General features: G+C 33.4%; 1 protein-coding gene across 3 annotated transcripts in view; it reads left to right on the top strand.

Moving 5' to 3' along the window:
- Positions 1-12,665, top strand: part of cdh12a (cadherin 12a) — a 56,831-nt gene extending 44,166 nt beyond the window's left edge. For all 3 annotated transcript variants that reach the window (XM_073848181.1, XM_073848180.1, XM_073848179.1), the window contains 3 exons: positions 3,493-3,607; positions 8,247-8,498; positions 11,508-12,665. In XM_073848181.1, the coding sequence (XP_073704282.1) occupies positions 3,493-3,607; positions 8,247-8,498; positions 11,508-12,031 (891 nt within the window). In that variant the 3' untranslated portion in view covers positions 12,032-12,665. The remainder of the gene's footprint in view (positions 1-3,492; positions 3,608-8,246; positions 8,499-11,507) is intronic.
- The last annotated feature ends 244 nt before the right edge of the window (positions 12,666-12,909 follow it).

The raw sequence follows: 12,909 nt of genomic DNA, 5'->3' as shown, positions 1-12,909 counted from the left end.
CTAAAGACAGTAAGCCGATCAACACAAACTCTTGAAGACTAATATATGCAATTTTCATGGGGAAGCAATAATAATCAAGTTACATGTAGATACACAGCACTAAGAAATTCCTGACAAGATATTTAAACAAATTAATTTTAATGTATTTAAAAATGTGACCCTGGACCACAAAACCAATCATAAGGGTCAATTCTTGAGAAGAAATAAGAATTCCATTGATGTATGGTTTGTTAAGATAGGACAATATTTGGCTAAGATACAACTTTTTGAAAATCTGGAATCTGAGAGTGCCAAAAAAATCAAAATACTGAGACCCCTTTTAAAGTTGTCCAATTGAAGTTCTTAGCAATGCATATTATTAATCAAAAATTAAGTTTTTATATATTTATGGTAGGAAATTTACTAAATATCTCCATGGAACATGATCTTTACTTAATATCCTAGTGATTTTTTGCATAAAAGAAAAAATCAATCATTTTGACCCATACAATGTATTTTTGGCTATTGCTACAAATATACTCTTGCTAAAATGTTTTTATTGTGGTTCAGAGTCACATATGTATTTAAATTAATAATAATTTAGGTAAATATACAATTAAATAGCACAAATGTAGTTGCTTTGTCATGAACCAAACTCTATTTTTAACTCATAAATTTAAAATTTGTTTTAAAAGTTTATATTTCTAAGCGATTTCTTATCTGCACATCTATTCTGAACAAGTATAGCATTTAAAGATTATTCATTTCAACTAAAATGTATAAATCTTTGCTGGATTATTTAAACGTACTAATAATAATTTAAATTATTAGTATTTACTAAATGTCTGACAAGAATAAATATTCATGATAAACATTAATATGTTTGAAAAGTAATTTTAACCTTACACACATAAAAAAAGACAAATTTTTGGAGGTTGGATTTTTTTTAATGATCACTTATGGTTGTTTAATCCGTTTTGTTATTTAATTTATTTTAACAAGAATAAACATGATAAAACGCAGATGTAAAAAAGTCATTTTAATCTTAAGTTTGGGGTCGTTTTGCATTAAATCATTAAGTATATTTTTTTTTAATTTTACACACTTCAGAAAAAAAAAAAAAAAGTCTTAAAAAAAAGATATTATTACTTTTATTCAGCCAAAGATGCATTAAATCATTAAAAGCCATTTTATTCTTACACACCTAAAACACTTTTACACAGTAAAAAAATATGTATTGTTATTTATTGAGTAAAAAAGAAAAAAAAAAAACTTAAATATTTTTGGAGTTTGGGGCCTTTTTTGTTTGTTTTGTTTTTAAAGAAATTATTACTTTTATTCAGCCAAAGATGCATTAAATCATTAAAAGTCATTTTATTTTTACACACTTAAAAAAAAAAAAAAAAAAAAAAAAATAAAAATAAATATATATATATATATATATATATATATATATATATATATATATATGTTTTTTGTTATTTAATGAGTAAAACAAGTATATGAAACATGCATTATTAAACACACTACCATTCAAAACTTTGGGGCCTTTTTTGTTTGTTTTGTTTTGTTTGTTTGTTTATTTAATTATTATTTTTATTCAGCCAAAGATGCATTTAATTATTAAAAGTCATTTTAGTCTTACAAAAAAAATAAAACAAATAAAAATACTTGAATCTTTTTGGAGGCTGGAATTTTTGCTTTTTTTAATGATCATTAATTGTTGTTTAATGCCTTTTGTTATTTAATTTATTCTAACAAGAATAAATATGATAAAATGCAGATCTAAAAAGTAATTGTAATCTTAAATCTGGGGTCGTTTTGCATTAAATCATTAAAATCGTCAGAAAAATGTCTTAAATATATTTAATATATTTAATATTTAAATGTTTGCTTTTTTTAATTAATTATCCCTTATTTTTATTTAATGACACCAAATATACATTATTACACACACTACTGTTTAAAAGTCTGGGGTCTTAAAAAAAAGATAGTATTACTTTTATTCAGCCAAAGATCCATTAAATCATTAAAAGTAATTTTATTCTTACACACTTAAAACACTTTTACACAGTAAAAAATATATATTTATTGTTATTTAATGAGTAAAACAAGTATATGAAGTATACATTATTACACACATTGAAAAGTTTGGTGCCTTTTTTGTTTGTTTTGTTTTGTTTGAATATGTTTGAATATTACTTTTATTCAGCCAAAGTCATTTTAGTCTTACAAAGTTTTACCAAAAAAAAAAAAAAAAAGTTTTAATATTTTTGGAGGCTGGAAGTTCTCCGTTTTTTAATGATCACTTATTGTTGTTTAACGCCTTTTGTTATTTAATTTATTCTAACAAGAATAAATATGATAAAATGCATATGTAAAAAAAAAAAAAGTCATTTTAATCTTAAGTTTGGGGTCGTTTTGCATTAAATCATTAAAAGTCATTTTATTCTTACACACTTAAAACTGTTTATATTTATTGTTATTCAATGAGAAAAAAAGTATATGAAATATACATTATTACACACACTATCTTTCAAAAGTTTGGGGCATTTTTTGTTTGTTTTTAAAGAAATTATTACTTTTATTCAGCCAAAGATGCATTCAATTATTAAAAGTCATTTTAGTCTTACAAAGTCTTTCAAAAAAAAAAAAAAAACTTAAATATTTTTGGAGGCCTGATTTTTTAAATATTTTTTTAAAATGATCTATTCTTGTTGTTTAATCACAAAATAAACAGGCTATGAGAAAGCCTTTGAAAAATCTAAACTCTTACCAGCAAGACACAACAACACTGGCTCAGCCAATAGAGTGAGTTTAGGGCTATCTGTTTTTCCTACTAATGAAAGATTAGTTGACAATTGGTTAAAGTGTTGAACCTGTTTAAAACCAATCATTACTTTTTCAGATCTGTTTGGTGACTCTAGTGCAGGGATCCTCAAATCTGGCCCACGAGATCTATTTTCCTAAAGAGTTTAGCTCTAACCCTAATCAAACACACCTGAGCATGCTAATCAAGGTCTCCAGGATCATTAGAGAATCACAAGTAGGTAAGTTTGATCAGGGTTGGAGCTAAACTCTGCAGCGCATTGGCCCTCCAGGGTAAGATTTGAGGAACCCTGCTCTAGTGTCTGGGAAATAACATTTATTTGCACACATTCATAGTAAGAAGTATGTTTAAAATATAATATGAAAATGTACTAAGGGGATGGAGCACTAGATATTTTTCTCTGCCACGTTAAATCCTGTCATTCTCTCAGAATGCCTGACTTTGTCATCAGAGGTCTATGGAGTTGACAGCGCGCCCATCATAAGTTCCGCCCCATGTGGTTGAGTCATAAAAGCAGTAAGCAACCTCAAATGATCCCTTTGAGGTTTGATGAGTCAGGCACGTCAGCTCTGTCAATCAAACAGACTACTGCTGTCTTTTCAACACTATAAGTGCTTTTACGAAATATGCAAGCTCTTTCTGTGGTGATTTATTCAGTTGACTGCTCTGTATCTGTTCTCTAGGTGATTCAGATCATCAGCGCCACAGACAGAGACAAGCCCGCTGTAGAGCACCGCTTCTACTTCAAATCCCCTTCACAGACCAGGAACAGAAACTTCACAATCAGGGACTATGGAAGTAAGATTTTTTGTTTTTTTTGTTTCAAGTACATAGCTCATGATTTAAAGGTATAATTCACCCAAACATTAAATTGTGTCTAGTGGTCTTTTTCCAAAAGAATTCTAAGCTATAAACCAAACCATTCGGCTCTGAGATAAATCACATCATGATATATGAAATATACATTATTACTAGTGTTGCCAAGTCCATGGTTTTCCCGTGAAATTTGGGCTACTTTAACACTGTTGCCGTGGATTGTTTTTCATGAAGCGACCCTAATGAAGTGATATTTAGCCACTGGAATGTAAATTCTACCAGGGGAACCCTACCAAAAAAAATTTGTTTTTTTTACGGGGTACCCTCAAAATGCAATTGGCTAGTTTTGAGTAACAATTGAGTGGGTTTTGTTGTGACAACCTGGCAACCCTGATTATTAAACACACACTACCATTTAAAAGTTTAGATTTTCTATTAGAAATTATTACTTTTATTCAGCCAAAGATGCATTAAATTGATCAGAAGTGACAGTAAAGATATTAATATTATAAAAGACATTTTATTTGCTGTTCTTTTAAAATGTCTGTTAATCAAAGAATCCCCCCAAAAGTATCTTTGTTTCATCAAAACTGTTTTCAGCATTGATATGAACCTTTTTAAAGAAGAAGTTCATTTTAAGAATGACCCTATTATTTTATTTTATTCTTAAAATATTATCTTTTTTTCATTTTTTGGTGATTTATCTTAAATTTAATTATGATTTAATTATAAAAAATATATATATTATTTTCAACTGAATGTCTATAGATGTTTACAGTAAACATTTTAAAGGTGTGATATACAGTATGTATACTACCAGTCAAAAGTTTGTTTTTTAATGTTTTTTTTTAAAGAAGTCTCTTCTGCTCACCAAGCCTGCATTTTTTTGATCCAAACACAACAAAAATAGTAAAATTTTGAATTTTTTTTTACTATTTAAAATAATTGTTTCCTACTTGAATATATTTTAAAATGTAATTAATTTCTGTGATTTCAAAGCTGAATTTTTTAACATCATTTCTCTAGTCACATGATCCTTCTGAAATCATTCTTATATTCTGATTTGCTACTCCAAAAAAAAGAAATTTCATCATTATGTTGAAAACAGGTTTCTTTGATGAACTGAAAGTTCAGAATAACAGTATTTATCTAAAAATAGAAACCTTTTGTAACATTATAAATGTCTTTATCATCACTTTTGATTAATTTAAAGCATCCTTGCTAAATAAAAAAGTATTAATTTCTTCTTTTCAAGACTCCAAGCTTTTGACTGGTATAATGTTACAAAAGCTTATTTCAGATAAATCTTTGGCTTTTCTGAAAATGTACTAATATTAAATATAAATCAGTATATTAGAATGATTTTTTGAAGGATCATGTGACACTAAAGACTGGAGTAATGATGAAAATTTAGCTTTGATCACAGGAATAAATTACATTTTAAAATATATTCAAATAGAAAAAAGTTGTTTTAAATAGTAAAAATATTTCAAAATGTTACTGTTTTTGCTGTACTTTGAATCAAATAAATGCCGACTTGGTGAGCAGAAGGGACTCAACAAATCAAATCTTACTGTTCAAAAACTTTTGACTGGCTGTGTATTAATCACCTGTTGCTATGTTGTTGTACTAAAAGTAGGCTAAAAGAGTTTTTTAGGCCATGTTATTCACATAAAGAACATATATATTGTATATAAAAACAAAACAAACTCTAAGCTACCCAAACTAGTGTTGTGAATAGTGGTCGCATCCCAGAGCAGCACATCACCGCATGATCCATTTGTACAGACGCCTACAGCCTCGCTGCCTGCTCCCGAGCTCCGTCCCCAGTGTTCTCAGCACATGAATATCATCAACTGTGATTCACAGAGACAGGGTCACTCAGGGCTATACAGCCAAACAGGCACAAGGTGTGCTTTAATGGCTCCTACCTTGTCAAGAGAAATCCCCCAGTTGCCCAGGCGTAACAAACCCCTCATGACGGGGTCAGTCGACCTTCCAGGCGAGGACAAGCACATCTCGGCACGTTGACTCAGTGCTATGAGCACCAAGCAAAGTCCTCACCATTGAACCAGCAGGCACCTGCCCTACTGTGTTTTCAAGCTTGATTTAAAAGTATTTTGAATTTCCTCTGGGTCATAAGAAACACTTGGCTAGACACTTGAATCAAAGACAATGGGCTAAACTGACATAAATGCTTCAAATTTAAATGTGTATCTGTTTTATGTATAAACTGAATTATGCGCACTTAGTAATAGCCTAATAAAAGTTGTTTTATTTTACATGGAGCATGCCACCCTGTTAAAATTTAGGTAACCCACTTTGTAACAAATCTTGGCCACATTTGTGACCCTGGACCACAAAACCAGTCATAAGGTTAAATTTTACAAAACTGAGATATATACATCATATGTAAAAGCTCAATAAATAAGCTTTCTATTGACGTATAGTTTGTTAGGATAGGACAATATTTGGCCGAGATACATCTATTTGAAAATCTGGAATATAAGGGTGCAAAAAAATCAAAATACTGAGAAAATCACCTTTAAAGTTGTCCAAATTAAGTTCTTAACAATGCATATTACTAATCAAAAATTACATTTTGATAGGTTTACAGTAGGAATTTTACAAAAAAATCTTAATGTAACATGATCTTTACTTAATTTCCTAATGATTTTTGACATAAAAGAAAAATCAATAATTTTGACCCATACAATGTATTTTTGGCTATTGCTACAAATATACCCCAGCGACTTAAGACTGGTTTTGTGGTCCAGGGTCACATTTACTCGCTGACTGCAAATAGAGTCCAATAGGAGATTTTCGGGAAGATTTTTTTCCCATTCATTTTTTCAAAGGGATTTCAAAATATTCTTCAATAAAAAAATAAACAAAATCAATCACACCATTACCTGATTTGAAGCAAAACTCTGCAGGGCACTGGCCCTCTAGGACTGATTTGGACACCCTTGATGTAAGCCATCCACCATATTAGAACAGTCAAAGACTCAAGAGTTGACTTTGCATCTGCAACTTGGAAAACTCATTGATTACTGAGGACACATTGACTGTTCCAAGATAGTGGACATGTTGAAGTGTCTGGAATGGTTGAATGTGACGTCTTCATACACATACCTATGCTCCAAGACCTAAATTGGGTGTGTCAGACAAAGGAGACATTAACAATGTACACTTACCGCCGGGACAATCCCCCTGGAACGACCTGGGGTTAAGTACCTTACTAAAAAAGAAATTTGCAGAACACACTGGGAATTATTTAGCCTAGAGCTTTATCTACAAGGCCACACTACCATCTAACTGGCAGAATCCCTCAGTTTGGATGGTATTAAATCTGTACTTAAAGGTATAGTTCACCCAAAAATGAAAATTCTGTCATTAATTACTCACCCTCGTGTCATTCCAAACCCATAAGACCTTCTTTTATCTTCAGAACACAAATTAAGATATTTTTGATGAAATCAGGGAGCTTTCTGACCCTGCATAGACATCAACACAACTACCACATTCAAGGCCCAGAAAGGTAGTGAAGACATCATTAAAATATCCCATGTGTATCCTAATTTTATGAAGCTACGAAGACTGGCATGGAAAAGAAAAAAAAATGTTGAATAAATTTGTTATTTTAGTTTTATTTGCACACAAAAAGTATCATTGTAGCTTCATAAAATTAAGGCTGAACCACTGATGTCACATGGACTATTTTATTGACGTTCTTACTTGAGGTCAACCAATATGTGTTTTTCAGGGCCACTGCCGATACCGATTATTACAGACCAAGTAAACTTATATTTCGTCTGTCATTACGTAAAAATTAAGAACTGATGAAAAACTTTCTTTAAATGCTTTTAAATTATTCTAGCAGCAAAACGGTTTTAAAAATGATCGAAACTGATAACCACAAAAATGCTTAATATCGGTGCCAATAATCGCCCCGGCTTATAATTAGTCAACCCCTAGCTCCTACTACCTTTCTGGGTCTGGAACATAGTAGTAATGTTGCTGTCTATGGAGAATCAGAAAGCTCTTGGATTTCATCAAAAATATCTTAATTTGTTTAATGAAGATGAACAAAGGTCTTACAGGTTTGGGATGACATTAGGGTGAACAACTAATGACAGAATTTTCATTTTTGGGTACACTATCCCTAACACTGCAGACGATAGTTGGTAAAAACATACCTATTGAGATTAAAACACTCCTCGGCAGCCGGAAGTGTTGTGCATCCTAGTTTTGTTTGGACTCCAGCTGTGTCAGAGGCTCTTCTCAGAAAGGTATATCATGCTTTTCCCAGGAGTAGCTCATGTTAGCTTGTTATCCCCTTAACCAGAACCACTTTTTTCTGTACTTATTTCCACTTCAAAGGAATCCATTTTTCTTCTTAATTCTGGAATCAGGCCAGTCTCTGTACGGCATAAGTGGCTTGCGAATTCATAATATTCTGTCATGGAGAAATGTTGGAATGCCAGGTTATGATCCCTTAGAGCATGACTGTGATTATCACTGATTATCTCCAGATGCAAATGCATTAAGTACAATCATTTATGGCCTACATTAAATCTGTGTTATAGACAGTTTGATGGTCTCATGGGCTCCATTTCAGACAACACAGCTGGAGTGGTGACCAGGCGAGGGGGGTTTCGGAGACTGGAGCAGAGCATGTACCTGGTGCCGGTCGTTTTGGAGGACGGAGGGTACCCAATCCGAAGCAGCACGGGGACGGTGTCGGTGCGGGTGTGTACCTGCGACTCAGACGGCTCCCTTCTTTCCTGCAATGCAGAAGCTGTCTTCTTTCCCATGGGACTCAGCACTGGAGCTCTAATGGCCATTCTGCTGTGCATTGTCATTCTGCTGGGTAAGTTAGACACGTTTGTGTCCAACAAAAAACTGGCAAGACAAAGAAATATTCAGTTCATTTAATGTGATAAATAGAGAAGATGCAAGAAAAAGCAGGGGTTGTGTGTATGTAGTCAAGTTGTTTTTATTTGTTATTTGATTTGGCTCAAAGCCTCGATAGCAAGACACTAACAGCACAATCTATTATGCAAACAGAAACTAAAGTAATATATAGCTGCAAGCAGCGATTACTAGGGTTCAAGCGCTTTAAAGCATTCAAGCACATATGAAAAAAGACATCACATATTATTTAGCAAGCCTGTAACCAGCTAAATCAATGATTTAAAAAAAGGCAAATACGGGTAATTTACCATATATGATGTTTTTAACGTTTATGACTGTTATAGTGACAGCTGTCTCTCCCTAAAACTTTGCATGCTTGTTTAGAATCACCAGGTTTCATGAACTTTTGAGGTTTGTCACATCTTCTCAAGCATTTAACTAACAGTTTGATTGACAGCAGTTGTTCTAGGGCCAAAGTTGTTCAGAAATGAAAGGTCAAAACGATGGTACGATTATTATGCGTATGTGTGAAAAACACGCAATGTACAATCGTTTATGCCCTTGAAAATGCCATAGGGCCCTCCAGTGACCGATTTAAAAAAAAAAATCTAATTCAAACAGTCAAACAGGCCCACCAAGTTTCGTTCCGATCGGCCTCTGTTAACCTTGTCTAATAGGTGCTCAATAGCAACTGTGTTTTTTGAGATACACAAATGTCCGTATAGACACTTGTTGCACTTTGGACCAAGACTGTGTGTACGAATTTTCACGCTGATAGGACAAACTGTTGCATAGTTATGGCTGTTTGTACGTTTTTGTCCCTCTTATAGTGCCACCAAGTAGCCAAGTTCAATGACTTGTTTCATGTGACCTCAGATTCAGCTCTTACACATGCGCCATGTGTTTGACAAAGATATCTCATTTCATTCAAAAGTTATAACTGTTTTAGTAAAGGTGACCCTGACCCTGTGAGTACTACCATCCCTTAAAGTTTCAAGTCTCTATGACTTACGGTTTGGTCTTTATGGCTGTTTCTTTAACTCTGGGACTTTTATGTCTCAGAGGTTTATTTTTAATAAAACTAAGAGATTATTTCACAAAGAACTTACAAAAGCCTTTATACAGTATTTGAATTACTGTTCAAAACTGTTGGGATCTGTATGTTTTTCAAAGAGTGCTCAATCAGGCCGAATTTATTTGATTAAAAATACAATAAAAGCAGTAATTATGTAAGATATTATTACATTTTGAACAGTTTTCTATTTGAATATATTTTAAAAAGTCTTGCTGGCAAACCTGAATACTCAGCGTCATTACTCCAGTCTTGCCATATGATCATTCATAAATCATTCTAATATGCTGATTTGCAGCTCAATAAACATTTTTTTTCTTATTACCAGTGTTGAAAGAAGTTGCTTAATATTGACGTGATAACATTAGCATGTAATGCATTTTTCAGGAATCTTTGATAAAAAGAACTTTCTAAAGAACAGCATTTGTTTGAAATCTTTTGTAACATTTATAAATGTTTTAACTGAAACTTTTGATCAATTTAATGCATTCTTACTGTCACTAAACTTGAACATTAGTGTAGATTTTAGTTATGCTCTTGTTTCAGACCCAGACTTTCCATCCCAAAATCAATCAAACAAATATAACTCCATGTTTAAAACAAGAACAATGTAAATAAAAAATTAAATGATCAAAAACCATTTTCATAATCAACGTTTTATCTAAAGAAGACTCTAAAGAAGAAACTATTTGTATTGTACTTTAAGCTAAAATTCTGTCATTATGTGAAACATGAAAATATAATTTTAACTGTGTATATTTAGGATATATTAAATGTTAGATATTAAATTAGCTTTAGCAAAACAAAAGTCTTTTAAAAACCTTTTTTTTTGGGGGGGGGGGGGGATAACATTTTTGTTACAGTCAAACGGCACATCATTTCAGATGTGAAGGAAATGTTCATGAATTTTCAGAAGAAATGTAATCATTTTTTTTTTTCTGTGATCCATGTAAACACACTGCTGGACATTGTTAGTAGACAAATTAATTAAAAGACTGAGGTTATGAAAAGTGTGTTTTATGAGTTTATAAAAGCCAAAGTACCCATAGCTGATCAACCACCCATATAAAATAAAGTATACATGAAGTATAGAATGTGGAATCATCTATATAATAATAAACAATTTAAAAACAAATCTTCTATATGCAGTAACAGGACAAAAGTACTGAGAAACGCCTGAGGTAGAACTGCAATAAAAGCTCTGTATCGCAATAAGTACGAGGTAAGTGAATTCTGTAGCAGACAGTAACAGTGCAGTGAAGTGATGTGCTTTGACTTCATATTTTCATTTGCCAGTGTTACAGAAAAGAGAGATTCCTTTATACGGCAACCACTTGGGGGAGCTGATGCAGAAATAATGATCTGAATGTGATAATAAATATTCTATTCTAAAAGACTAGAAAATAACAACACTTGAAAACCTTCCCCTAATAACACATGCAGGTTTATTTAACCAAAATTTCCCCTCTGCTTCTTCAGAAAGCGTGAATTTTTAGGTCTAATCTTTAATTCTCTAGCAGCGCCTGTGCTTCCCCGTCTCTTTCTCTCTCGCGTCTTTCTTTTGAGTGGAGTGGGGCGAGTGAGCGCTGTCTGCCTCTGAGGAGGGAGATGAAAGCCCAGAAAAACTACCTCCCCTCCCCTCACAACCGAGGCACTACGATGGTGACAGACAGCATGTCAAAACTGCATTATGGCTACCCTCGGGCTGCCGTTCTCTTCAGTTCCGTTTTGAAAACCCAAGTCAGAACAAAAAAGAAATCAGCTAATGGCTCCGAAACATGTGACCACCCCTTTTTTTACTAGTTTGTTGTCACTTAAAGGTCCTGTAGTGTATGTATGTCAATGTGTATTACGCCACAAAACAAGTTATGCGCCTCTGGGGTTTTTTTGCAGTGATGGTGGTGCTCTATATGGGCCTGAGAAAACACAAGAAGAAGGACACTCTGATGTCGTCTAAAGAGGACATCCGGGACAATGTGATCCACTACGATGATGAGGGGGGTGGGGAAGAGGACACCCAGGCCTTTGACATAGGTACGTTACGCAATCCCAAAGGCATCAAAGAGACGGCGCAGCTGCAAAAAATACGATCAGAGGATGAGGCTGATCGGGCTAGTGCGTGCATGTCCAACGAGGACAGCGAGGACATCCGAGCCTACATCCATCACTGTCTTCTGGAGAACTCGACACCTCCGTATGACTCTCTGGTCACGTATGCATATGAGGGAGAGGGATCGGTGGCCGAGTCTCTCAGTTCCATTGAGTCCTGGGTGCTTGAACCCAAGGAGGATTACAGAAATCTCTGTGACTGGGGTCCTCGTTTTAAAACACTGGCTGGGATATTTAAAGAGCACGAGGACGCGGAAAAGGCGGAAAATGAAGCACATGCTGAGGCACTAAATGACAGACTGGACTGAGAGCATTCTCTGTGAAAAAACACAACGTTTATTTATTTCAGGCATGGCACTTGAAGAAATAGTTCAATCTAAAATTAAAATTGTCATTTTGCTCCAATCCTGTATGACTTACATTCTTGTCTGTGAAGGTCAGGTCTAAGTAGTGAAATTTTGCTGACATTTAAAAAATGTCTTGGTGTTTTTTGTCCATACAGTCTATAGTGGGGATGAAATATTGTTTTGGACCCTATTTGTCCATATCAAGACCAAAAGGTTGAAACTAAAAGTCAACACACCTCAAAGGGTTAGTTCACTCAAAAATGAAAATTCTGTCATTACTCACCTTCATGCCGTTCCAAACCCGTAAGACCTATGTTGATCTTCTGAACACCAATTAAAATTAAGATATTAATAATAATAAAAAACAACACAGACTTTTGCGTCAGGAGCACACGCATGCATCGAGGTACTCTTGTGAATGGACACATTTTCTTGGATTTAACATGGACTATTTTAACAATGTCCTTACTACCTTACTTCTGGGCTTTCTTGCGTTGCTGTCTATGCAGGGTCAGAAAGCTCTCAGATTTCATCAAAAATATCTTAATTTGTGTTCTTACGGATTTGAAATGACACGAGGGTGAGTAATTAATGACAGAATTTTCATTTTTGGGTGAACTGTCCCTTTAACACAATAGAAGTCAGTTTTTTTTTTTTTTTTGTCTATACAGTATGGAAGCCCATTTCCACCATGGAATAAAGAATAAAACGGAAAATTGTGACTTTTTCACATTGTAATACAAACTCACAATTCTGACTTTTTTTTTTTTTTTCTCAGAATTATAAGATATAAACTCACAATTGCAAGTTATAAAGTCAGATTTGACAGAAAAGATATA

This window comes from Garra rufa, chromosome 10 (genome assembly GCF_049309525.1).
Source record: "Garra rufa chromosome 10, GarRuf1.0, whole genome shotgun sequence".
Taxonomy (NCBI): domain Eukaryota; kingdom Metazoa; phylum Chordata; class Actinopteri; order Cypriniformes; family Cyprinidae; genus Garra; species Garra rufa.
Note: the sequence above shows the minus strand (reverse complement) of the source record. Positions and strands in the feature narration are given on the sequence as shown.